General features: G+C 52.3%; 2 protein-coding genes across 14 annotated transcripts; one reads left to right on the forward strand and one right to left on the reverse strand.

Annotated features, from left to right (window-relative positions):
• The first annotated feature begins 5,077 nt into the window (after window positions 1–5,077).
• ZNF692 (zinc finger protein 692) lies at window positions 5,078–14,208 on the forward strand. Of its 4 annotated transcripts, none has more exons than XM_031007792.3 (12): window positions 5,078–5,298; window positions 5,894–6,084; window positions 6,356–6,387; window positions 6,779–6,981; window positions 7,651–7,699; window positions 7,791–7,925; window positions 8,267–8,488; window positions 8,578–8,655; window positions 8,755–8,833; window positions 10,198–10,312; window positions 13,434–13,533; window positions 13,698–14,208. In XM_031007792.3, exons 6-12 carry the CDS (start codon window positions 7,879–7,881, stop codon window positions 14,002–14,004), a joined length of 948 nt encoding a protein of 315 aa, XP_030863652.1. In that variant the 5' UTR covers window positions 5,078–5,298; window positions 5,894–6,084; window positions 6,356–6,387; window positions 6,779–6,981; window positions 7,651–7,699; window positions 7,791–7,878; the 3' UTR covers window positions 14,005–14,208. The 4 variants fall into 4 exon arrangements, with proteins under 4 accessions (XP_030863652.1, XP_063562892.1, XP_063562893.1 ...); XM_063706822.1 differs by having other exon boundaries at window positions 5,201–5,298; window positions 5,796–6,084; window positions 6,718–6,981; XM_063706823.1 differs by having other exon boundaries at window positions 5,288–5,298; window positions 5,830–6,084; window positions 6,718–6,981.
• A 488-nt stretch (window positions 14,209–14,696) lies between these two features.
• On the reverse strand, window positions 14,697–26,545 carry ZNF672 (zinc finger protein 672). Of its 10 annotated transcripts, none has more exons than XM_019033023.4 (4): window positions 26,241–26,545; window positions 19,579–19,732; window positions 18,550–18,631; window positions 14,697–17,042 (listed from the first exon to the last, which is right to left on the reverse strand). In XM_019033023.4, exon 4 carries the CDS (start codon window positions 16,940–16,942, stop codon window positions 15,584–15,586), a length of 1,359 nt encoding a protein of 452 aa, XP_018888568.3. In that variant the 5' UTR covers window positions 16,943–17,042; window positions 18,550–18,631; window positions 19,579–19,732; window positions 26,241–26,545; the 3' UTR covers window positions 14,697–15,583. The 10 variants fall into 10 exon arrangements, 8 of the variants coding, with proteins under 8 accessions (XP_018888568.3, XP_018888564.3, XP_055237470.2 ...); XM_019033019.4 differs by having other exon boundaries at window positions 18,550–18,691; XM_055381495.2 differs by having other exon boundaries at window positions 18,550–18,691; window positions 25,718–26,388.
• Window positions 26,546–27,137: the final 592 nt, after the last annotated feature.

Raw genomic sequence — 27,137 nt, forward strand, 5'->3', positions numbered from 1 at the left:
ACAACTCAAAAATAGTCTGGTGAGTGGACTCAACAGGATGGGAATGCAACAGGAATAGAACTAGAAGAAATGTCTTCAAATTGTTGGTGGCTCACCAACACTTCTGTATTAGAAGCTTAATGCTGGAAGATGGCTGAAGAGAAATGGTTGTTTCATTTTTTAGCCCAAATGCCAAACTTTTTAGGTACAGAAGGAGGAAATGAGATGAGGCAAGGAAAAGGGGAGAAGATGAAGGAGAGAAAGAGGGGGCAAAATTATGCAATGAGAGAGTCAGAGGCGAGCAGGAGGAAGGGGCAGTTAGAAGTAAAACAGAAGGAACAACATTAGAGCACCCAGGCTGTTCGTGATGAGGGGCACCTGCAGGTCAGTCCTGGTCTGCCCTCAGCCCTCACCTCGGCCTCCCTCCTGTGCTCATTGGCGCCCAAAGTCCAGAGGGGGCCGAGGCAGCAAGGGGCTGGCATGTCAGCGCTGCCCGAGTGTGCGCACACCCGGCCGGGTTGCAGTAGCGCCGGCCTTGGCCTCAACTTTGCTCTGAGATCAGAGTGGGCACTGGGAGCAGGGAGCAGCCAGGCACTGGGAGCAGACATTTCAGAGCCCGTGGAGCAGGCACCAGGAGCGGGGAGAGACCAGGCAGCAGAACCAGGCATGTCTGAGCCTGCGCGGGCAGGGGGGACTTCCCAGCCCCTGGAGAGTGAAGAGATGCCTGGGTCTGCAGCCACAGCTTGAGCCGCAGTAGCTGTGCCTGGGAGGGCGGGGCTCCTGGCTGCTCCTGGCCCCCAAGAGCACAGGGAGGCCTTGGTCCGCAGCCACAGCTGGGCGGCAGAGGCTGCACCCGTGTGCGCGAAGGTCCCACCCTATCAACTCAGGAGGGGGCGGGGCTTCTGCCTGTTCCCGGCTCCACTTGCTTCATGGAGCGCTGCAGCCAGCATCACGGCAGTGGCCACTCTAGACGGGCTGTTGCTGCCATCAGCACAACCACAGCGAGAGTGGGCAGCTGCTGCTTCAGCACCAGGAGCAACATGTCGCTCCGCTGCCGGCGTCGCGGGCTCCGCCGCGTCAAGCACCCCTGCAGACGCTGAATTTACCACGGCGAGTCTCTTGGCGGCTGGCTTCCTCCTCCTTCATGTCGTCTGCCCTCCGTCCCGGAGCCAAAGCTAACAGGACCAACCCAGGCAGCTGGGCCAGCCAGGAGCAAGGGCAACCGCATCTCTTATATACCACCCCACCCTACCTGGGCCACATGGCATCACAGAGCGCCCAGGTCAGCCGCACTAGGGCATGATCAGACTCAGGGTAGAGGCACCACCCTTCACTTGTCAGGGGCTCAGGGGAAACGGAATTGCACTCCCAGCAATGATGACTAGTTGGAGGATGAAGACACCAGTCACTGAGAGGATGAGGGCTGAGAAAGAGGGAGGATTCATGCAAATACTTGGAGCTGGGCTGGGCTGAGGGTGTCTGTGGGTCTCGTGGAATTTGGGGTACAAAGTCCTGAAGGAGTGTTCCTTTTCCCACTGGGAATACATCTCAGGATTTGAGGGCAGTGGGTTGACTCAACTTCTGTAGCAATTTGGCTCATTCTTCTTTGGATCCGGAGAGTGGAAAGTAGTTTTTCTCTTTGGAGAGAAGATACTAAAAGTTCAGAGGGTACAGCAATATTAGATTTGGCTGTGCCAAAGCAGGAGATAAGAAGCGCGCTATGGTGCCATGTGTAGTCCAGGAAAAATAAACGTTATGAAGATAAATATGTCCTCCACATGGACCCTTTTATGTGTATAAAAGAATTGGCAGTTTCAGCAGTCTGTAAACTGTAAAGCTCAACAGTGACAAAAATACAAATAGCTCACATTTAATCTTAGCCTTTGTAATGGGATGCTAAGATGGAATTCAAGGTCTCAGACTGCAGTGAGGTCACTAAAGGCAGAGAACCAATGTTTACAGAGAACCCCTCCTTAAAATGTTAGCACTCCCTTGCAGCATTTACAAAGGAAGGGGCTGGTGACTGTTTTTGAGAGAGTTGGCTCATTCCTTACCTAGATGATATAAGAAAATAAAGAGAGGCTGAGAGATTTATTTGGAGACAGTTATTGAAGAGCTGGGCGTTGGCAGTAATTTCATTTTATTATTTTAAACAAGATCAAACCAAGAGAACCAAAAACGTTCTTGGGTCTCAAAGTGAGACCCAACATTCTAAGAATTACAAGACCTTTCATTCCCTTGGATGAAATCACAAGGATTTTGCAGATATCTATTAAGGGACCATGAGGAAAGGATAAAGTTTGTTCTCGATGGAGTCCTGCTCTTTTGATGTAAAAGTTACACTTTCATTAATGAGTAAAGTAGCTGGAAAAGTTACACATTCATTAATGAGTAAAGTAGCTGGGACATCTTCCTTCCTACCTTACACTAGTCAGACAAGTATGTTGAGTCACTGATACCACAAATCAAAAGGAATATGCACAGGACACACTGGGCTCATCCTAAGGGTGTTCATGTTTGGACACCATGTCATTTGAGATATTTAGGCTGCAGAGGAGAAGGCTGGGCTAGTCAACAATCATCGTATACCAATAACAAACACACAAACGAGTCCCTGAGATGATTTCAGAAAGTAAGTGCCATGAAGAAGATACAATAGGGCACAGTGAGGTAAAGCATGACTGAGGAAAGGGAGCTTTCTGAATGAGGGATTTTATAGCTGAGTGGGTGATCTTATAGCCGAGATTTACATGATGAGAAGGGAGCAAACAGATGAAGAGCTGGGTGGTGGGCTGGGGGATGGGGCGGGGGCTGAGGGGAGAATTGAGTGCTCCAGAGACAAAAGAACTCCCTCCAGGATACTTGGCACACTTGAGAAATAGCAAAAAGGAGGGAGGACAAAGTGGGAAAAGTTGGGGGATGATGCCAGAGCAGAAGCCAAGGGCCCAATTAAGTAGGTCCTTGAGGCCATGATAAGGATTTTGGATTGCACCACTCACAGATTTTAAGCAAAAGATTTGATCTTTGAGGAAATTTTCCCTGCTTTGTGAGAGTACAAGTTAAAGTAGGAGGCAGATCCATTAGGAAGATGTAGCCACAGACCAGGTGAGAGATGATAGTGGTATGGTAGGCTTAAAAATAGTACCAGAAAAGATATCTGTGTCCTAATCCCCAAAACTTGTGGAGATTACTTTATTTTATTTTATTTTAGATGGAGTCTTGCTCTGTCACTCGGGCTGGTGTGCAGTGGTGCAATTTCGGTTCACTGCAACCTCCTCCTCCTGGGTTCAAGCAATTCTTCTGCCTCAGCCTCCCAAGTAGCTGGGATTATAGGCCCACGCCACCATGCCCAGCTAATTTTTTTTGTATTTTTAGTAGAGACAGGGTTTCACCATGTTGGCCAGGCACATCTCGAACTCCTGACCTCAAGTGATCCACCCGCCTTGGCCTCCCAAAGTGCTGGGATTACAGGCGTGAGCCACCGTGTGCAGCTGATTACTTTATATGGCAAATACTTTACAGAAGAAATTGTCTTAGGATACTGAGATGGAGAGATTATTTGGATTATAAGGATGGACTCTAAATGCATTCACAAGCATCCTTGTAAGAGAGAAGCAGAGGGAGATTTGACACAGAAGGAGGCAATGTGACCTCAGAGACAGAGATTGGAGTGACGTGGCCACAAGTCAGAGAATGCTGGCCACCATTAGAAGCTAGAAGAAGCAACGAAAGGATTCTCCCCTAGAGCCCTTACAATGGCCTGTGGCCCTGCCGATGCCTTAATCTGGATTTTTGGCCTCCAGAACTGTGAGAAAATAAATTTCAGTAAAGGGAGCAAGTTTGTGGCTGAAAACAACACACAACACAATTTGTTACAACAATTACAGAAAATTAATACCAGTGGCTTGGAGTAGGGTTTTAGCAATTGAGAGGGTCAGAAGTGATTGGATTTAAGATAAATTTTTGGAGACAGGACCAACAAGATATGCTGATGTATATGGTTTAGGTGTCATAAAAGGCAAAGAATCAAGGCTGATTCCCTTTTTTCTGAACAAGTGGGTGGATGATGACATAGTTTACTGACATGGGGGAGGGTACAGGCGTTATTGTTATATGTTTGCCATATTTATGTTGGAGAAAATATCAGCTATCATGTGTCAGTGCTCTCTACATGCCAGGCACTGTCCTAAATTCTTTACATGTGTTTGCTCAGTTAACACATGTAAGTCAAGTGGGCAGTAAGATATATGACTGGAGTTGAAAGAGGGCTAGGCTAGGAGCCATCAGTGTATTTAAAGCCATGGAACTAATTAGATCACCCAGGAGAACATACGCAGACGAGAGAAGATCTGGTTCAAGGCCTGAGCCAGGGCACACTTCATCTTTTGGCAGAACAGAGGGAATGGATCCAAAAAAAGGAAAGGAGGAGCCAGTGAGGAGGGTGGAAAACCTGGAGCATATGAAGTCACAGAAGTAAAACTGGGGCCCAAAAATGTAGAGGGAGCCATAAAGACGAGGAGGACGAGAGCTACATAGTCGCGCTCTTTCTAGGGCAGAGAGGCGGACAGAACTAACAGCTGCTATGTAGCAATATGACCGTCTCAAGTGACCTTGTGAAGCGCCACTGCTGTGGCTGGGTGGGGAGGAAAGCTCCATCAGAGCCATTTGAAGAGAAGAGGATGGGAAGTGAGCGTAGACAGAGAATGTAGGCAACTTTTAGGAGGAATTCTGATGGTAATAGAAGTGGGCTGTAGCTGGTGGGACTCTGCGGTCCACAGAGGGCTCTAGCTGGCTTTCAAAGTGACTGATTCTGCATCATGTTTGCGGGTGGCAACTGTGAGGGGGAAATCGAAGGTGAATACAAAACGGGAACAAGTGAAGAGGCAACGTCCCCATACAGGCCGGGTGGGCTGGGGTTGGAGCACAGGAGGCCTGACCCTGTCTCTTCCACTTTCCCTCAAACCTTTGGTCACCAAGCGCAGACGCTCACCACAGAAGCCACCCAACCACAACTGCCGCGGGGCTCCGCGACGCGCGCGGGCGACTTGAGTCGGGGAACCACGATTCCCGGCGGGCGTTGCGCGGGGCACCCAGTGCGCAGGCGCACGGCGTCGGCCTCCGACTCTCCCCTCCCTCTGGGGCGCGGGCCTCAGTTCCGGGCTACCGCAGCCTTCGCCGAGAGGCACCGTTTCTTCTTAAAAGAGAAACGCTGCGCGCGCGAGGTGGGCCCCTGTCTTCCAGCAGCTCCGGGCCTGCTCGCTAGGCCCGGGAGGCGCAGGCGCAGGCGCAGTGGGGGTGAGGGCGCGTGGGGGCGCACAGGTAAGGCCGGGGTGGGGGTGGGTCGCGACGGGGGCTCTGGGCAGCCTGGGAGCTGCCATTGGGATTGGTCCGCTCCACTCACTGTCAGCATTAAGTGGGGGTGCCCAAGACGGGGTGGAGCGGGGGCGCCCTCCAGACCTCTGACCCCGGCCTCACCGCCACTCGACCCAACTATGAAGAGCGCCCCCAGCTGCACGCCAGGACACGACCTTTCCTTCCCCTAGAAACCAGTAAAGGCCGCTGCCCTATTCAAGATGAAATGTGTGGACCCCCCCAGCCCAGTTGAAATTTCCCGTGGAAGTCTCTCGCCCCTTCCCCACAGCTCCACTTCAGTGGACTGGAGGGCGCAGGCCTTTGTTCTGACTGCTTCTGTCTGCCTGCCTCCCACCCGACGACACTCACATGGTAGCGCTGAGCTTCAACACCCTGTATCATAGAAGGTCGGGGTTTGGCTCCACACCTGCCACTGCTATTGAAATAGTTTAGTCTTGCCCTAGTTCACTGATGAGGAAACTGAGGCCCTAACGGCAGGTGGAGCCGGGTCCCCGACCCCCGAGATCGGCAGGGCGCTGAAGACGTCCCTTCCACCCTCCAGCCTCTGGTGCACATGGCTTCCTCCCCGGCGGTGGACGTGTCCTGCAGGCGGCGGGAGAAGCGGCGGCAGCTGGACGCGCGCCGCAGCAAGTGCCGCATCCGCCTGGGCGGCCACATGGAGCAGTGGTGCCTCCTCAAGGAGCGGCTGGGCTTCTCCCTGCACTCGCAGCTCGCCAAGTTCCTGTTGGACCGGTTAGGGGCCGGGAGAAGGGCTTGGGGGAGGGTACCCAGGCAGCAGCCCCTAGCCTCCTCTCCAGGGCCTGTCCTGCTGCTCTTTTCCACCCTCAGGTTTCTCACTTTACCAGGACGGCCTGTGTGACTTGTGGCCTCCGAGGGTCCTGCTCCCCTCCTCATGGTCTCAGCGAATAGCGGCCCTTAGGGCTGGCCCCTTACATGTGTGAGTGCCCAGGGCTGAGGGTGGCTGGCCACCTGAGTCCTGACCTGCCTCTTCTCCTGCTGGCAGGTACACTTCTTCAGGCTGTGTCCTCTGTGCAGGTAGGTAGGGGATGGCAGGGGGTGAGAGCCAGAGGGAAGAGGGACCACAGGGTGACCCAGAAACACCCTCCTTTCAAAGGGAGCCCTGAGTAAGTTTGGGAAGGGTGGGGTGAGTTGGGGAGCACAGGGTAGTTTGATGGCGGCAACCTCTGGGTGGGGAAGGGAGCAATGTCTCAGGATCTAGTGTGTCTAGGTTCTGAAGAATGATAAATTGGACTGGGGCTGAGGTTGCCCTGGGGTTTGAGGGAACAGGGCTCCCTGGGTATGGCTCTCGAGGGTAAGAGGAGGAGACTTCCCAGTTCAGCCTGACTGCTTCCCCCACCCCTCCAGGTCCTGAGCCTTTGCCTCCAAAAGGTCTGCAGTATCTGGTGCTCTTGTCTCATGCCCACAGCCGAGAGTGCAGCCTGGTGCCCGGGCTTCGGGGGCCTGGCAGCCAAGATGGGGGGCTTGTGTGGGAGTGCTCAGCAGGCCATACCTTCTCCTGGGGACCCTCTTTGAGCCCTACACCTTCAGAGGCACCCAAGCCAGCCTCCCTTCCACATACTACTCGGAGAAGTTGGTGTTCCGAGGCCACGAGTGGGCAGGAGCTTGCAGGTAGGCTGGAAAAAAGCAGAGTTATGGAGAAAAGGGAGGGAAAAGGTTTCCCATTTTCTGTAGCTCAGAACCCTGTTCTCTAAAAATGATCCTTTTTCAATGGAAAAACTCTATGTTGACAAATATATCATCAAATACACTGTTGGGCATGAAAAGCAAAACAAAATACAGTGTATGGTATGCTATCATTGGTGAAAAATACAAATAAGGGGAAAGTGAATGTGTGTGTGTGTGTAAGTACTTGCGAATGTATGACATATCTCTGGAAGGCACATAGAAAACCAGGTTGCCTATGGGAAGAAGTAGGCGATGGGGGACAGTATTGGAAAGGAGATTTTTGACTGTATAGTTTTGTGAACTATGTGAATATCATCTCTGAAACAGAACAACCCCTCCTACTCCAATAGCCTCTGCTCCCTGCTCCTCCTTCTTAAAAGTCTCTGCCTGGGTGCAGTGGTTCACACCTATAATCCTAGCACTCTGGGAGGCTGAGGCAAGAGGATTGCTTGAGCCCAGGGGTTTGAGACCAGCCTGGGCAACATAGTGAGACCCCGTCTCTATTTAAAAAAAAAAAAGAGGAGTCTCCCATCACTTCAGACCTTAGAACTTTACGTGTCCTTGTCCCTTGAGTCCAGAGTTCCTTCTCTTTTGACTTTGCCTGTCCCACAGATTTGGAATCTGAGCATGATGAGAGGACTCAAGAGGCCAGGTTGCCCAGGTGAGGATGTGGGTAGGAGGGAAAAGGCGGAATTGCATAGGTGGGAGGATGAGGGAGCAGGACCTCAGGCTTGCCTTCTTTGGGCCTGCAGGAGGGTGGGACCCCCAGCAGAGACCTTCCCACCTCCAGGAGAGGAAGAGGGTGAGGAAGAAGAGGACGATAATGAGGATGAAGAGGAGATGCTCAGTGATGCCAGCTTATGGACCTACAGCTCCTCCCCAGATGAGCAAGTTGGGGTTGAGGGAGAATGAGCAGAGCAAGAGAGGGAGGCAGCTGGCCTGGCAGTTCATGGCTTTGCAGACTAGAGGGAAGGGCTTGTTAGTGTGGAGGGAAGGGTGGGTTTTGGGGAAGGCAGAAAGAACTAGAGGCTTTGAACTGAGGGGGTGAAAAGGGGTGAAGTCAGGTGCAGGGAGATTGAGGGCTGAAAGCAGATATGAATGGGGAGCCTAGGGTGGGGGTAGGGTTGTTTCAAGTTTGAGATCTTTTCAGTTTACGGGCTACGGTCGGGCAGGGGATGGCTGACTGCCCAGAAAGTTAATGCCATCTTCCTCTTTGTTCTCCTTTCAGTAGTGAGCCTGATGCCCCCAGACTACTCCCTTCCCCTGTCACCTGCACACCTAAAGAGGGGGAGACACCACCAGCCCCTGCAGCACTCTCCAGTCCTCTTGCTGTGCCGGCCTTGTCAGCATCCTCATTGGGTTCCAGAGCTCCTCCACCTGCAGAAGTCAGGGTGCAGCCACAGCTCAGCAGGACCCCTCAAGCGACCCAGCAGACTGAGGCCCTGGCCAGGTAACCTGATGGCTGAGACAGAAAGGGCAGGGGCGTCCTGGGATGTGGCCCTCCCTCGAGGCCCTCTGCTCCCTCTTTGCTGCCCGTAGCACTGGGAGTCAGGCCCAGTCTGCTCCAACCCCGGCCCGGGATGAGGACACTGCACAAATTGGCCCCAAGAGAATTAGGTAGGACTTGGGGAGATGGGGTTCTGGGGAGGGCCGAGAGGAGGGAGGCAGAGAAGGGCAGGCAGGAGTCATGGTGCTCCTCTCCATTCTTCTCCTCAGGAAAGCTGCCAAAAGAGAGCTGATGCCTTGTGACTTCCCTGGCTGTGGAAGGATCTTCTCCAACCGGCAGTATTTGAATGTGAGGGGCACAGGTTGGGGCCTGTGTGGCTGCTGGGGTGGGGGAAAAGGCTAAAAGAAAAACTGAGGAAAAGGATCTTAAGGCATGGGAGGATTCAGAACCAGGAAGCAGAGGGTACTTGACATGTATAAAGTCTTTTGGTCCTCACAATATCCCCATAGATTAGGTGCTGCTATTATTCCCACTTTGCAGACAGAAAGGTTAGGCATTGCTCAAGGCTCTTCAGCTAGTGTGTGTTAGTGCTAGAGTTCTGAGCCTGGTGGCCTGGCTTCAGAGTCCATGCCTGGGCTGCCACATATCCTGGCTTGAGAGGGTAGTTCTAGAGTGAAACGGGCTGGGAGATGGTCCTGTCCCCAGTCTCATTGCCTGAGAAATTTGAGGCACAGAAGGTGAAGGGTCCAATCCCTACAGTCAACCAGAGCACTTGGCACAGCAGGTACCAAGGCTGGGGAGGGCCACAGACACTGGGATGGTGAGGTGAGGGTAGACAGACAGGGGAGAATGCCGCTCACAGAAGATGACAGAGAGGAATCAAGTGAAAAGGGAAAATGACCTGGGATGACAGGAAAGCTCTAGGCTGAGAAGAGCATTCGGCAGGGCATGTCAGACATTCTGGAGTCTGTTATGGAGAAGACCAAAGCAGCCCCTGGAAGTTTAACTGTGGAAAAATGGGATTCTAAAGAAGGGGACAGCCCATGCAATTTAGTGAGCCAGGATGCCAACTTAGGTCAGTGAAAAGAGAAATACTTTGATATTTAGGAGTTAAGGTTGAAGAGCCTGTTACCCTTAATAGTGTTCTAGGTTGAGAGCGTGTGTGTGTGTGTGTGTGTGTGTGTGTGTGTGTGTGTGTGTGTGTGTGTTTCCAAAGCAGATTTAGAAGAAAATCATACATATACCCATGGTGAACTATTAAAAAGCAAGCAGTTGGGGAGATACTGTTGTACGTGAATACTGACATCAAATAGGATAATCATACTTACCCAAACTGCTTTCCCCTCTGCAGCAGATAGTGCATTCATGATTAGGTGAACCAGGGGTGTCACCCAGAGTGATACTTTGTACAGGGAACATTGCAGGACATTGCAGGGTGAGAGTGTGACAAGGAGGTGAGATAATGGAAGTAAAGCACAGAATTGGGTGACAGGAGAGTTGAGTGGTCAGGATGGGATGGGTGTGGTGCTCATGGTGTAGGTGAGGACTGAGCCTCAAGGAAATGAGCAGGCCATGACAGGGAGAACTGCTGGGGCACAGGGGCCAGGAAGGGGACAGAGGAGCATGCCTGCCGGGTCAGCTCAGTTGATCTCTCCGTGGAAGGTGGCTATCCTTTTGCCTCTTCTCTCCCTACCACCCACTTCCTTCTCTAGCACCACAAAAAGTACCAGCACATCCACCAGAAGTCTTTCTCCTGCCCAGAGCCAGCCTGTGGGAAGTCCTTCAACTTTAAGAAACACCTGAAGGAGCACATGAAGCTGCACAGTGGTGAGTGGTGGAACTCCACCTTCCTCTGTGGGACCTTTTACCTTCCTCTGTGGGTCCCGTCACCCCGGGCTCTGTGGGTTTCTTCACCTCCCTCTGAGGGATGACTCTCCCTCATCCTGTATGCCCTGTGTGTGGAGCACCTGCTTGTTTTAAACTGTTCTGGGTACTGGGTACAGCAATGAACAGAGCAGGCAGCGCTAACCCTCTTGAGACATCCACTTTAGTGATACAGGGCTATGAAGAAATGTGGAAGCAAGGGAAAGGAGGAGAGCATAAGGAGGAGTTGCTATTGTAGAAAGAGAAGATGCTTTGAGCAAAGACTTAAGTGAAGTGAGGAATGGAAACCTGTACCTTACAGACTACGGACAGCGCCTGTGGAAGGGCCCTTAGGTGGTATCTGGGTGACATGTTCCAGGAATAGGGAAGAGGCCAGGAGCTGAGAAAGGAAGAGAAGTCACATAGTTGATGGAGGCCTCTGAGACCATCCACAGGACAGTTTGACATCTGCTTTAAGTGAGATGGGTGCCATCGCAGAGTCTTGAATGGCAGAGGAACATGGCTGACTTTTTAAAAGATCATTGTGGCTGCTGTGTGAACAGGGGGACCTCAGATGAGCAGAACCAGGCACTCAACTGTGAGGTGACTGCAGAGATGTGCAAGAGGGCAACGTGGTGCCTGGATTTGCTGGTAGCAGCTGAGTCAGTGAGGAATGGATGGAGGCCAGTGTGTGTGCAGATGGAGCCAAACGAGCTTCTGTGGGAAGGATGGGTTGGCTGCAGTCGAGTGGGAAGGGAGGAGTTGGGTAACTTGGAGGATTCCAGCCTCAGCAACTGGGCAGAAGGTGATGTGATTTTTCTGAAAACAAGGGAGAAATGGGCTTGGGAAGGGAAATTTGATTTGAGACATGCTAATTAAACACCCAGGAGATGTGAATGTGGAGATCAGGGGAGACGTCAGGCAAAAATATAAATATAAATGTGTGGGTCATGAGCATATGGGTGGTATTAAGAGCGATGAGGCCAGAGTGTCCCTACATAGAGGAAGTGACTGTCATGGCCCTCTAGCCATCAGAGGGCAGGTCAGGTGAGTAGTGAGGAAGATGAAGAGAGTGGTATTTGAGGAACTGAGTATAGAAAATGCTCCAGGGAGGAAGGGGGGATGGTTGCTAGTGCGACAGGCCAAATGTGAGCTGAGAATAGGCAACCAGATGTGGCAGTGGTGAAGCCACCAGATGACAAGATGGAACTGACAAGAGGGGCAGTGGAGCTGTGGGGATACCCGGAACGGAGTGCGTTCAAGGCAGAGTGGAGACAGCAAGTATGGACAACTCTATTTTGCTGTGAAGATAGGCAGAGAAATAGAGTCCCAGCTGGAAGGCTGTGGGCTCAGGGCATGGAGATGGGAATGATTCCATAGAGAAAGGCTTGCTGCTGATGCTAGAATGGGGTTGGGGACCTCAAGTGAGAAGGGGTTGGTCTTGAGGGGCACAGTGGAGGGCTGCCGGGGGGAACAGTTTGAGCAGTTGTTTATATAGACACAGATGCAAGTTGAATAGTGGATTTGGTGGGCAGAAGATGTGGGTGTTCTAGTTTCTTGGCGACTTTAGAAACAAGAGCACCGCTGAATAAGGCTGGTAGGCTGGGGATGTTGGAGGCTGGTGGAGAAAGGAGGTGGTGTGAAATGTCTTCTGTATTTCTAGAAAGTTGGAAAAGTGAACTGATGAGGGAAATGCAGACACAGTAGGGCAAGAAGGCGGCCTTAAGACTTGTGGTTTTAGATGAAAAGAGTGGCCAAGAGGCAGATTGTGCCCCCTACAGTACACACGTGCAGGCCCGGAGCAGACCAAAAGTTGTGTCTATCCTGAGTTGGGCTTTAACCAAGCAAGTACAGTTGACGGAGAGAGGGACAGGAAGATTGGTAGTGTGAATGAAAGAAGGCAACAAAGATGGCTGTGGAAATGTAGCTGAGCGGGGAAGGGGCTCAGAGGGAAGATGGTAGGGCCAGTGGACTGGCCTGGAATCATGGGATTATCATAGCAAGAGGACAAGATTGGAGACCCTGGCATGAACCAGGATGTTTGAAATCACAATTTCTTTTTTTTTCTCCTCCTAACCCGCTGTATCTTAGAAGAAATAGCAATTTCTGAAGTGGTGCAGTGCATGGGTGTGACCTGAGACTGGTGGCTGAGGAGGGTGGGTGATGAGGTCAGTGAGGTGAGGGAACAGAGGGCTGGAGTGCTGACTGACAGCAGGAGTAGTAGCTGACAGGAGTAGAGGGGCTGAACCTAGAGTTGTGTGGATGGAGGGGGAGTGATGGGGCCAAAGGAGGAGGCTGCAGGTGTGTGTTTGTGTGGTCTGATGGTGCGGTCTTCAGAGAGCTGGGGATGTTAGACATGGTCTCTAAAGGGCACCATGAGAAGCAAAGACACCTTTTCTACTGTAGACCCTGAGGTTTGGTGGGTTAGAGAAACCACAGCAGCCTGTGAGAGCTGCTGCCACACAGGGACCATGGGCAACAGGCAGGTGCTATTGGAACAAGCAGGGAGTGCAGGCTCAGGGAAAAAGAGGAGAGGGGACTGGCTGCCTGCAGTTAAGTAGTTCCACAGGGCACTGATAGGGTTTGGGACAGGTGGGATATGCAAGCCTAAATAGGTGGTAGATGATTCCAGGTGCCAGGGTCTGTCCTTGGGCCTTGAGCTTCAATCCTGATTCCCATCGCTGACTCCAAGGTTCTGCTTGGCTGCTGTCCAGTGCCTTCAATTCATACATAAGGACCCAGCTCTCCATTCCATGTGTCTCCTTTGAGAAAGAACCAGCCTAGAGGCTGAGGTGGGGTGGTGCACTTCCATCGGGAGTTCATTGGTTTGAGTGGGATTGGCGGGCAGGGGCTGGGGTGGACAATAATGAAGTCTTTTAGCTGGGTTCGTATCTTACTTGGTTGTCATGACCCATCAGGTAAGGGAGGTCCAGACGGGCTCCATGATTTGGATAACAACTAATTAGAACCTGAGCCTCCTGACCTCCAATACTGGTGCACTCTGGTGAGGGATAGTGGGTGGGGTGGGCCAAGGAGGGGCCACAGGGTGGGGGCAGATGCTGGAGTGTCCCTCATATGCCTGCAGACACCCGGGACTACATCTGTGAGTTCTGCGCCCGGTCTTTCCGCACTAGCAGCAACCTTGTCATCCACAGACGTATCCACACTGGAGAAAAACCCCTGCAGTGAGTGCTGGGGTGGGGTCTGAGGGCCAGGGGCCAGAAGGGAGGAGGTGGAGTCTGGAAGCTAGGCATATAGGACACCTAGGCAGTGGGGAGCAGGAGGAACCCCCTAGGGAAGTCATGATGGCCTGAGGCCTGTTCCTTCCCTCTTCTGTCCCTGACTCCAGGTGTGAGATATGCGGGTTTACCTGCCGCCAGAAGGCTTCCCTGAACTGGCACCAGCGCAAGCATGCAGAGACGGTGGCTGCCTTGCGCTTCCCCTGTGAATTCTGCGGCAAGCGCTTTGAGAAGCCAGACAGTGTTGCAGCCCACCGTAGCAAAAGTCACCCAGCCCTGCTTCTAGCCCCTCAAGAGTCACCCAGTGGTCCCCTAGAGCCCTGTCCCAGCATCTCTGCCCCTGGGCCTCTGGGATCCAGTGAGGGGTCCAGGCCCTCTGCATCTCCTCAGGCTCCAACCCTGCTTCCTCAGCAATGAGCTCTCCTCCAGCTTTGGCTTTAGGAAGCCAGACTCCAGGGACTGAAAAGGAGCAACGAGGAGAGGGTCTGCTTGAGAAACGCCAGATGCTTGGTCCCCAGGAACTAAGGCGACAGAGTGCAGGGTGGGGGCAAGACTGGGCTGTAGGGGAGCTGGACTACTTTAGTCTTCCTAAAGGACAAAATAAACAGAGTATTTTATGCAGGCATGTGTGGGCAGAGCAAGTGTTTTGGCACCTGAGGTGCAGAAATCCTGGATCCCTTTGAAACCATGTACCAGAATGCAGCTTAGGTGCAGGTCCTGTTTCTCTCTGCAGGCCCTCACCTCTGACCCTTTCCAGACTCACTTTGACAGTTTGCAGCCCTTTCCTGTGGAGTAAGACACCCACCCTTACACTCAAATAGAGCAGGCGGGGATAATCTGGAGACTGCTGGGTCACTCCTGGCCGACTGGTTGGAGCAGAAATAGAGGCATATGATCCTGAGCCATCTTGTACTTGCCATTAACAGAGAAAACGCAATATGTAGGCCTTGAAGTCTTACCTTTTAGTGTGGAATCAAGTGGTCCTCCATACAAGATCACTGAGCTGCCTTGGGAAGGTACAAGAGACCTTGGAACTGAATGGACCTGCTCTTGGATCACTTCCAAACTCTGGTCAGCAGCCTTAGGTTTGACAAAGGCGGCACTTGGCATCTAGTACTCAAACAACTTTATTTCACTAGCCATGAGCAAAAAGTTGTTGACCAGCTCCAGGGGATTTTCCATCCTGCCCTCTCCCTACTGGTGGCTCCCACGATTTGGAAATAACCTCATGTTCCACTTGGCAGTGCCTGGCTTTGTGGACCCACATGGTTTTGGCCTGGGTCCCAGTGAAAATATTCCTCACCTGGCTGGGGAACATTGTTCTGAGAGGCCCCTTGATCTGCCCTGGGGACATGTGTGGCCATGCTAAGGGCCCTGCCCACCTTCACGTGACTGGCCACCTCTGCCAGGGTGCAGGCAGCTCCTAGCATGGAGACATCCTTTATGGAAGTGAGCTTTCCCACCCACCTCCATACCCACATTTTTCAGAAGCAGAGATAACAGGGAACCAAGAGTCAAGAAGCCACAGGGCTGGTAACGTGCCTACAGCCAAATCTGTGACCATTACCTGAAGAGGCAGGACAACAAAAGTAATCAGGAAAGGAGAAGATGTGGGCTGGAATGAGATAGGACAAGAGAAGACAGAACAAAGGCAGGAAAATCAGAAACACCAGAGAGCACAGTAGCATTAAAGGGACACACCAACACCTGGGCTCTTGCACACAGAGGAGTCTAAGGGTTCCCTGACTCCCTGCACCTACACCTGAGGAGAGAGTCCCAGTTATACGAGGACAGCATGGCAAAAGGGCCGACAGGGTAGTAGGTGTAGAGGCGAGGCAGGAGGCTAGGTGAAGGGCTGCCAACAGAAACTGGAAAGGTAGGAGGCCACATCGTCTTTTCCCAAACCTCCATCTACGAGTTGCCTCAGCTGTCCCCGTGATACTATATAGGTGCTTGCCCAACCACCTTTAGAGAAGCCTCAGCAAGCCTCCCTCAACTAGGACACAGAGAACCCTGGCTTTTCCTGTTCAGCCGGCCCCTCAAAGACGAGGGCAGTGCCCACTGCGGACTGGATGGCCACGGCGGCAGCGGTGCGGGCGCGCGTGTGGGCCCGCTGATGCTGTGACAGCGAGCGGCTGTGGCTGAAGCACTTGCCGCACTCTGCGCACTCCGCTGGCCGTTCGCCCAGGTGCGTCTTGCGGTGCAGTGCAAGCTTGGAGGCGACGCTGAAGGCCTTGCTGCACTCGGGGCATTTGTGTGGCTTGTGGCCGGCATGGTTGCGCCGATGCACGTTGAGATTGGACACGCACGTGAACCGCTTGCCGCACAGTTCGCAGCGGTAGGGCTTCTCGCCCGTGTGCGTGCGCCGGTGCTTGGTGAGGTCCGAGCGGTCGCTGAAGCGGCGGCCGCACTCGGGGCACGCGAAGGGCTTCTCGCCCGTGTGGATGCGCTGGTGCACCACCAGGTCGGAGCGCTGCCCGAAACCCTTGCCGCAAGTGGCGCACGCATGTGGCCGCTCGCCCTGATGGCTGCGCCGGTGGCGCAGCAGCGTGGAACTCTCGCTGAAGCAGCGTCCACAGTCACCACATGCGTACGGCTTCTCGCCCGTGTGTGTGCGCTGGTGGCGCACCAGCGTGGCGCTCTCCAGGAAGCCCTTGCCGCACTCCGGGCACTTGAAGGGTTTCTCCCCCGAGTGCGTCTGCAGGTGTCGCGTCAGCGTAGAGCTCTTGCCAAAGCACTTGCCGCACACGCCACACTGGTGGGCGTCTGAGGCACGGGGTCGCATGGGGCTCCGGGACACGTGGATGCGCGCGTGACTCCGCAACCCGGCGCCGCTTCGGAAGGCTCGCGGGCACTGCGCGCAGCGGTGGGGTGGGGCAGCAGGGTCAGAGGTTGTCCCCAAGGGGTGCGCCCGTGCCTGGTGGAAGAGCAGCGCGCTCTGCCGGAAGGTGCGGGCGCACAGCGGGCAGCGGCGGGGCCGCTCTGGCAGATGCTGGCGGCGCCGGTGTAGCAGCAGCGCCGGGAGGTGCGGGAAGCGCCGGCCGCATGTGCGGCAGGGGCAAGTGCGGCATCGCTGCCGGTGTGCGCCCAAGTGTAGGTCAAGACGGCCACTGTGGCGGAAGCTTTGTCCGCACTCACTGCAGATGTAGAGGGTCTGGCCAGCATGGGTGCGCCTGTGCGCTCGGAGGTCAGCAGCCCGTGCACAGCGCTCACCGCATTCTAGGCAACGGAAGCGGCCATCACCGCCGTGAGCTCGCTCATGTCGCAGCAGCACTGAGCTGTAGCAGAAGCTCTTGCCACATTCGCTGCACGAGTAAGGCTTCCCCGCTGCCACTGCCCCAGATGTGGCAAACATAGTGAGGACGGGTTCACAGGGAAGCGTGCCACTCACACTCTGGGGTCCACCTCCTGACGCTGCAGCTAAGTTTTACTTCTCTTAAGGCCTGGAAAGGGCACTGTAACAGAGAGGAAAGGGGGAGGCTGCAAAAACTGGTCTGATTTCAGGGTTCTTCTCTAAGGGGCAGACACTGTGGCTGTTCCAGGGTGAGCTGTGGCCAGGTTCACCCTGCACCGTGAGCCTGTGGGGAGAAGGTCATTGTGAGCCTCTGCAGCAGCTCCTAAGGAATGGAGAGGGGAACACGAACTCCCTATTTGTTATAACTTCTTTAGGTAGTCCATCTCCAGGATTCCCTTCCCCAAGACAAAGCAAAGCCATGGGCATCCCGGAAATACGGAGGGGATGTCCTTGAACCACTTGGAAGGGCAGGAGGGAAACTACAAGTGTCCTGGAGAACAAACAGGAATGGATTCAAAGGGGAGCTTGCATTTAGCCTGGGAACCATCAACACTGCTCTGAGGGAAGGGAACGCCAAGCCTGTTCGCTGGCCTTGGATGGGGATCCTTGTCTGGGGATGCATTAGGAAATGACCAAGGCAGGATGGGGCAGTGAGAAGTCCCCTGCGTTTAGACTATACCAACGCCTTCCTCCAAAACCCAGCTTTCCTGAGTCACTGACATGAACCCAGCCAGACTTGGGCTGGAAGAACAAAGCGGGTAATGTGATGAAGCACAAACAGGTCCAGCAGCAACAGCCTAGGCAAAGGGCTCAGACCCTGAAGTTACTGAAGGGGCTGGGGCCTGGCCAAGGGAAGGTATTTGAGAAACCCCAAATTATTGTTCCTTGGCTTTGGACAGCACTTGATAAACACACTACCCCATGCCAGTATACAGCCCCAAAGTTGAGAAAGCAACTCATGACCCAGTAAAGGGGTAAAAACGGGAGCATAGATAATTCACAAAAAACATTATTAAAAGTTGGTGGCATTATCCAAGAACACTTTTCCCATTTTCAGGAAAGGCTGGGGAGAAGCAAGGGGCATCCATTCTATAATAATTGTCAGGATATCCAAGTTGTTTGTGAAGGTTTGAAAATGATGAATCTGATCAAGAAAAACATATTGTTTATGAACATTCTGCAGCATTTCCTGTCTCAGCCACAGGAATCTGAGAATCTGGAGTAGCAGAAAAACTCCTTTATGGAGACCAAATCTGCTCTATTATCCTATTTGTCTCACATGATATCCCTGAATTCTTCTGACAGGTTGCTCCGGGCAGCTGTCTGGGAACAGGGTCAGCCTTTGTCGTATGTGCACAGAACCTCACATGCCCTCTAGTCAAGAGCACAATGTGGCTGCCCTCCTCACCTTGCCTCAGCACTGACGACTTCTCTCAGGGGCCACGGGTCAGTCTCCAGCCTTACTGGAGATAGGTCTAGTTGCTAGTACAGTATAGCCCCTTGTCACTCAACAGATGCGGGAGAGGACACAAACAAAATGGTCAGCTGTCACTTTCTTCTTAGCAGATGAAAGTTCATCATAAATACTCAGAACTTTGGTTAAAATACCCCCGTATACAGGGTCCTTATGTTTTGGATACAAATGGGGTAAAGTGAAAATAGCAAACCTGCAAGTCTGGGCTCTGGAGCTTCTGCTGCCCCACCACGCTGGGCAGGAGTCGCCGCATGGGATGCCCTCCTCTCGTGCCTCTGGAGTAAGACGTGCCGTGCCCAGTAGAGATGAAGTAAAAGGGAAAATGTGAACTACAACTGAGCAGGGGAAGAAAGGGAGGGAAATGTTTTCTGGAGGAGGGTATTTATTTAATGGACATTTTAAAATATGAAAACCTGAACAGTAGTATCACAGATCAGTCACCATTTTACCATTCTTGTTTCATCCACACCCCCACTCCACTTTTTTTTTTGGTGGGGCGAAGCTCTAGAGTATTTTAAATCCCAGACATCTTATACAAAGAGTATGATTAGTATGATTTTTAAACAAAAAATGCAAGTAGGAGCTCTGGAGTAGACTTTCTGACAGTCTCGCCCTGTCGCCCAGGCTAGAGAGCAGTCACTCCATCTCGGCTCACTGCAACCTCTGCCTCCCGGATTCGAGGATTCTCCTTGCCTCAGCCTCCTGAGTACTGGGATTATAGGCACGTGACACTGTGTCTGGCTAATTTTTGTATTTTTAGTAGAGACGGGGTTTCACCATCTTGGCCAGGCTGGTTTTGAACTTCTGACCTCAGGTGATCCACCCGCTTCGGCCTCCCAAAGTGCTGGGATTACAGGCGTGAGCCATCACGCCCAGGCTGGAGTAGACTTTAGAGAGCTCCTTGGTTCCTCCAGAGGGACTTTCAACCCAGACACTGGCTGCTGATTCTAGTTAGACGTCAGTTCAGAGGAATGCTTGCCCTCCTGAAAATAAAAACTTCCTGGAGACTCAGTGGCTGATCCCAAATGCCAAAGAAAGCAATGCTCGTGCCCCACTGAGTGCTCTGCCTCCTCCTCGGGTATCTGGAGACCATGGTACCTCTCAAACCGTGTGTCTAGGAGCCCACCCTCTCCCAGGCCACTGCCTCCCAGGCCACATGCCCAAGGAAGGCAAATGCACAAATACCAACATGCACACTTAAATGGCATATAAACAACAATACCATTTCCTTCCATTACGGATGCGGAGTAGGACACTCGCTAGGGTACAGGTTTGGCGCTTGAGTCCCAAGGCACGCTCTTCAAGTCTCTCTTCTGTACCTCACCCCATGCTGGAGCTCATCCCACAGGCAAAAGGGTCACGCTTGAAGTGGAAACCTGAAAGAAAAATTATTACTGTGCCAAAAAAAAGACTGACTTCTAGATCATCCTAATCCCCACTCTCCTGATTGAGTGTGAGTTTTAAAGATGCTATACCACCAAATTTCTTTCACTTTGGAAAAAAAGTACAGGAAAGTTTGGAAAGAGGGAAGGGGGAAATTACGTGTGAATTGGTGAAAATTCTCATTGTTGAATAAAGTACATAAGTACCTTTCAAGCATTTAAAACAAATACTATACATATAACTAAAAGAAACCGAAACAAAACAGGTACTAAGAAGGAAGATAAGCTAATGGAAAAACCAATATCTATAATAGGGGCAAGATAAACTTCTGAGTTTCATATGTCATTTTTTTCCTTAATAATAATTGAAAATAAAATAATTGAAAATCCTTATTTTCAATCAGAATAAAGATTTTTCTTCCCTGGTTATCTGTTCTGCCATGCCAGCATTTCTGGGGTGGGACAAAAGACCTCAAAAAGTCATGATTCACAAGAAACAAGTGGTCATCTTGAAATCAGAGTTATAAACCTGGTTTGGGCAGCAGGGAATAGGGCTGAGGGGAACTGTTCCCTGCTATGCTGTCTACTACAGTGGCCCAGAGCCACATGTGGTGACTGAGCACTTGAAACATGGCTGGTTCAAACTGAGTTGATTTGTAAGAGCCAAATACTCTCCTCATTTCAAAGACTTAGTATTAAAAAAGAATGCAAAATATCTCATTAATAATGTTTAGCATTGATTATATGTTGAAATATTTTGGATATATTAGGTTAAATGAAATATATCACAATATATTTTACCCATTTTTAAAGAAAATTTAAGATTATAAATGTGGCTTATATTTTATTTTTATTGAATAGTGCTTGTCCAAATGGCCTTTCCAAATCCTGGAACATTTGAAGGGAGGCTGGCCCACCTCAGTCCTTGGAGGGCTTTAGTTGAGAAAAGGTCACTGACCCTGTCTGACCTTCAGAGCTTCAGTAAGCACAGAGGAGAGCTGTTCCTCTCATTTTCCAAGGCCCTAGTTCCTAGCTGCCCTCTCCCGAAAAGTCCACCTGCTGTTTTGGAAACTGGACACCTAGACCTGGTAGGGACTTGGGGTTGTGACTTACGCAAAACCTTCTCTCACTGCGACTCTCAGAAGGTGAAACCATACATACCAGTTGTTACTGGTATTAACACACAAGAATTCTCACATGTTTGTACATGTGTTTCCCTTTCGTCCTCCCAGTAGTCCTTTGAGGTGGGTGTTATTAGTAACCCCCATGTGACCTGGGCTTCCTATACAGGCTCGTCCAGTCATCCAGCACAAGTGCGCAGGTGGGTCTAGGGACAGGAGTAAGTCAGCAGGCCACATAGCCCATCTCTCAGTCTCCCTAGGGCAGCCCCGCCCCTTCCTAAAGGCCCCAGGAGGCTTGCAGCAGCTCAGTGAGCAGCAGGGACAGACCTGGCTGTGAAATTCACAGGGAAGCACCAGGCAGCCAGGGCACAAGGGGGTAAAATGCCAACCCCAAGAACCAGCACTTGGCGCCCCAGGGAATGCTCTGTGTGCGCTGTGTTAATCGTGGGGCCCTGACCCAGGAATGGAATGGTCTCCATGAGAAGAGGGGCAGGAACTGGCAGTGGGAGGGTGGGAGTTGTAGCGGCATCAGAAGAGGTGATTCTTCTGCTGGCTTCTCCTTGTATTCTTACCCCTCAGGATCTGAGTGATGCTGCTGTCTCCACGATTCTGTGATACCCCTAGACTGCCCTGAAATCCAGATGAGATAGAAGCAAACTATCCATTCCCCACTCTAGATATGGTGTGGAGTAGAAGTTTCCCTGGCCTTCAGGAGGCAGTTTTGGGGCCTTGCCACTTACAGTTCCTTCTACTGGCAAAGCTCTCTCACTCCTTCATTCAAGACTCTCTACCCTTTCTCAGAGAGGCTACCCCTGCCTCCACACCTCCCTCGTACTCATTGCTCAGCTTTATTCTCTCTGATCTGGGGTGCTGTGGCCACTCTGGGCTTCAGCGCTGCCCATGTCTCAAAGGGACAGGATAAACTCCCACTATGTATGTTCTCTCCCTGTTCACATCCATACCTTCTCCACACTCCCCACATTTCACAGGAAAATCTTTGTGAAACCAAAACTTTCAAAAGAATGTATCTGGATCACGATCAGACTTAGGCACTTGGGGTAGGAGCGAACTGTTATTCCTGTTTCCACCAGCTCCTTAGACATGTCCGACTGAATCTGAAGCTGGAAGGAGCATCTATTAATCAGTGAATGTAACAGGAAGCAGAGATTCCTCTCCACTCTGGACAGATTTCAGCCCTATTCTAGGAGGTGCGGATGGGGAATGGAATTCAGAGCACCAGAATTGCCCCTCCTTGCTTCCTTCCCCCATAAAGAAACAAAATCCAATACTTCAAAAGAAGTTGCTCCTTCCAGCTTCAGATTCAGTCTCTATCTAAGGAGCTGGTGGAAATAGGAATGACAGTTCACTCTCAGCCCAAGTGCTCAAGTCTGATCACGAGCCAACACATTCTTTTTATTTTGGAGGCAGAGTCTCGCTCTGTCTCCCAAGCTAAAGTGCAGTGGTGCCATCTCAGTGTGATCTTGGCTCACTGCAACCTCTGCCTCCGAGGTTCAAGCGATTCTTGTGCTTCAGCCTCTCAAGCAGCTGGGATTACAGGCTCGAGCTACCACAGCTAATTTTTGTATTTTTAGCAGACACGGGGTTTTGCCATGTTGCCCAGGCTGGTCTTGAACTCCTGGCCTCAGTTGATCCTCCTGCTTCAGCCTCCCAAAGTGCTGGCATTACAAGTGTGAGCCACCGTGCCGAGCCCAAATACATTCTTTTGAAAGTTTTGGTTTCACAAAGATTTTCCTGTGAAATCTCGGAAGTATAGAGAAGGTATGGATGTAGACAAGGAGAGAACATACATAGTGGGAGCTTGTCCTGTCCTTTTGAGACACAGGCAACAGGATGTAGACAAGGAGAGAACATACATAGTGGGAGCTTGTCCTGTCCTTTTGAGACACAGGCAACACTGAAGCCCAGAGTGGCCAGAGCCCCCCAGATCAGAGAGAAAGGACTATAAGGTCTTTCACACCTTCCCTGGGCCTAGCAAGGACTTGGGCACACAGAAGATACTCAGTGCTTTTTAAAAGTGATGTATTAGTCTGGAATCCAATTTTCCCAAATGTTAGGTCCCTGGAGGAAAGGGCCTGACTACAGTCATCATATCCTCCACAGCACTACCCACTGCACATACAAATACTCTGACTACAGTCATCATATCCTCCACAGCACTACCCACTGCACATACAAATACTCTGACTACAGTCATCATATCCTCCACAGCACTGCCCACTGCACATACAAATACTCTGACTACAGTCATCATATCCTCCACAGCACTACCCACTGCACATATAAATACTCTGACTACAGTCACCATATCCTCCACGGCACTGCCCACTGCACATACAAATACTCTGACTACAGTCACCATATCCTCCACGGCACTGCCCACTGCACATACAAGTACTCTGACTACAGTCATCGTATCCTCCACAGCACTGCCCACTGCACATACAAATACTCTGACTACAGTCATCATATCCTCCACGGCACTGCCCACTGCACATACAAATACTCTGACTACAGTCATCATATCCTCCACGGCACTGCCCACTGCACATACAAATACTCTGACTACAGTCATCATATCCTCCACGGCACTGCCCACTGCACATACAAATACTCTGACTACAGTCATCATATCCTCCACGGCACTGCCCACTGCACATACAAATACTCTGACTACAGTCATCATATCCTCCACGGCACTGCCCACTGCACATACAAATACTCTGACTACAGTCATCATATCCTCCACGGCACTGCCCACTGCACATACAAATACTCTGACTACAGTCATCATATCCTCCACGGCACTGCCCACTGCACATACAAGTACTCTGGCTACAGTCATCATATCCTCCACGGCACTGCCCACTGCACATACAAGTACTCTGACTACAGTCACCGTATCCTCCACAGCACTACCCACTGCACATATAAGTACTCTGACTACAGTCATCGTATCCTCCACAGCACTACCCACTGCACATACAAATACTCTGACTACAGTCATCGTATCCTCCACAGCACTACCCACTGCACATACAAATACTCTGACTACAGTCATCATATCCTCCACAGCACTGCCCACTGCATACAAATACTCTGACTACAGTCATCATATCCTCCACAGCACTACCCACTGCATATACAAGTACTCTGACTACAGTCATCATATCCTCCACAGCACTACCCACTGCATATACAAATACTCTGACTACAGTCATCATATCCTCCACAGGACTGCCCACTGCACATACAAGTACTCTGACTACAGTCATCATATCCTCCACAGCAATGTGCACTGCACATACAAATACTCTGACTACAGTCATCATATCTTCCACAGCACTGTGCACTGCACATACAAATATTCTGCTTTGGTTTACTAGTTGAGCCTGCAACCTGTGTAGCAGAACCAGAGAGGCAGGCATCCAAATTCTGGTTCCTCCCATTACTAGCTGTCTGATCTTAGACAGTAGACTTGGAGTGTCTGATCCTCCTGGATGGGAAAACTTTAGTAAAGAAAGTTGGCCAGGCACGGTGGCTCACGCCTGTAATCCTAGCACTTTGGGAGGCCGGGGTGGGCAGATCACCTGAGGTCAGGAGTTTGAGACCAGCCTGGCCAACATGATGAAACCCCGTCTCTACTTAAAAATACAAAAAATTAGCCAGGCATGGTGGCACGGGCCTGTAGTACTGGCTAACTCGGGAGGCTGAGGCAGGAGAATCGCTTGAACCCAAGAAGCAGAGATTGCAGTGAGCCGAGATAGTGCCACTGTACTCCAGCATGGGCGACAGAGTGAGACTCCATCTCAAAAAAATAAATTAAAAAAAGCTATTATTATAGTGTTTCATATGGAAAGGTCAAAATATTGCTAAATCTTGCCGGGCATGGTGGCTCACGTCTGTAATCCCAGCACTTTGGGAGGCCAAGGCGGGCGGTTCACTTGAGGTCAGGAGCTCGAGACCAGCCTGGCCAACATAGTGAAACCCCGTCTCTACGAAAAATACAAAAATCAGCCGGGTGTGGTAGCGCCCGTCTGTAGTCTCAGCTACTGGGAAGGGTGAGGTGGGAGGATCACTTGAGGCCAGGAGGCGGAGGTTGCAGCGAGCAGAGATCGCGCCACTGTACTCCAGCCTGGACGACAGAGCAAGACTCTGTCTCAAAAAAAAAAAAAAAAAAAAAATTGCTAACACTAAGAATTGCGGTTGCCCGGTGCTTAGGATTTACTCTGCCTAGGACAGTCCTTCTTGTTGTTGTTGTTTGTTTGTTTTTTGAGACAGGGTCTTGCTGTCACCCAGCTTGGAATGTAGTGATTTGATCACTGTCTCACCGCAGCCTCGCCCTCCTGGACTCAAGCAACCCTCCAGCCTCAGCCTCCTGCGGAGCTGGGACTATGAGCAGGTGCTACCACACCCGGCTAATTATTATTATTATTATTTTTTGTAGAGACGAGGGTTCTCACCATGTTGCCCAGGCTGGTCTTGAACTCCCGAGCTCAAGAGAGCCTCCCACTTTGGCCTCTCAAAGTGCTAGGATAACAGGCATGAGCCACTGTGCCTGGCCCTGGGCAGTTCTTAAGAGCGACTCTGAGTAAGGGGCTTAACTCCTGTCTCCACTCCAGGCATCCTAAACGGTCTGCAGCCGTTTTCAGTCCTTCCCCCTCAACCCCTAAGAATCCCTCACATGATTAGAGCAGCACAGCATGGGCCTTCCATAGCTCCACTTGCGCGAACTCTGGGCTCCAAGATGAAAGAAGGGAAGCTGGCTACTCATCTGGGGACTTGGTGCCTGGTACTTAAGAGCGAAGCACAACTATTCGCCGAATACGGAACACGGCACCTGAACAGGTCGCTTTCCGTGGCCCACAGCAGCGCAGCCGATCCTGGGGCGCCTCAGTCGGCGCGCGTCACAAGTTGCTGGGCAAACTTTCTTCGAGCGAGCCCCTTCCCAACCCCGAGCCTACCCTAGCCCCTTGCCCGTGGCGCCAGCCGACTTGGAGGGCGAGACCGGGCACCAAAAACGTAGTGGGGAGCGTTTAACGCTGCCAGAACCCGGTGGCGGCCGTTACCCCCTTAAGTCTGCTCAGCCTGGCGATGTTTGTCGTGGTGACGCCAGCCCCGAAAAGGTCACCCGAGGAGGACCAGCGAGGACAGGCGGAGGGGAAGGCCTGGGAGGAGCAGGCCGCGCGGATGTGTCCGGCCAATCGCTCGCCCCGCAGTATCTCCGCGTCACTCGTAGCCCGGGCGGCGCTCCCGACCGCCGCAGACACCAGTCGCCCGAGACAGATGGGAGAAGACTAGCCACAGCTGAGGACTGCTGCCCCGAGCCACCCTTGCCCTCCCCTGCCCTTCAGTCCCCTCACCGGTCGCCGACTGCCTCCTCAGACACCGCGCGGTTCCCACTCAGCCGGCTGCCGACCCCCGCCTCCCGGACTGCGGGACTGGGGCGGGGGAGCGAGGAAGGGGCTAACGGCGCGCGCGGCCTCCGAGTGGGGGGAGCGGGGAGGCGCCCGAGCGTCCGGCCCCTCGGGATGGGGAGGTCACGCTCCTGTCCCTCTCGCCCGCGTCGGCTAGTGGTCAGTCTCGCGCGGGCAGTGTCACCGGTTGCTGGGAAGACTGGGAGGCCAGCGAGCTGCGTACCGACCACTCAGCCACTCCGGCCCCAGCTGGAGCCGGGAAGGAGGCGGGGCTAAAAGAGAAAGCCTGGGGGGACTCCACTCCCGCCTCCCGCGCGGGCCAAGGCCCCGCCCTCTCTCCGGGCTTAACCAATTCCTGCCTCCTGCTTTGTCTGTTGGCCCACCCCTGGGCCTCGTCCCGCCCAATCAGAGGAAAGGGCGCCGAGCCCTGCGCGCGCCTCAGCCCCCAGCCGCGGAGTCCCGGGAGCTAGGCGGTCCACCGTCTAGTCTTCCAGCAGCTCCTCCCGCGGCCGCTGGCGGGACACAGACAGGTGTACCCTTCGGTGCTTCCGGCGCGGTAGCCGGTGCCCGGCGCGGACGGGGCCGCGGCAGCCATCCCCGTAGTTAAGTTAGCGCCTTCTTATTAAGTGAGGCCAGACTGGATACCTATTATCTCTCAACACTCACCACAACCCTGCCAGGGGAAATATGAGCATTTATCCTGTATTTTAGGTAAGGACCCCAAAAGTTAATGATACGCCCAAAGTCGCAATGCCAGGGATAGGGGTTACTCCTGGTCGGCTTGCCAGCTGCCTCTCCATGAGCTTCCTGGTTGAACTGCCTGTCCAAATGTTGACCCTAATG

This window comes from Gorilla gorilla, chromosome 1 (genome assembly GCF_029281585.2).
Source record: "Gorilla gorilla gorilla isolate KB3781 chromosome 1, NHGRI_mGorGor1-v2.1_pri, whole genome shotgun sequence".
NCBI lineage: Eukaryota > Metazoa > Chordata > Mammalia > Primates > Hominidae > Gorilla > Gorilla gorilla.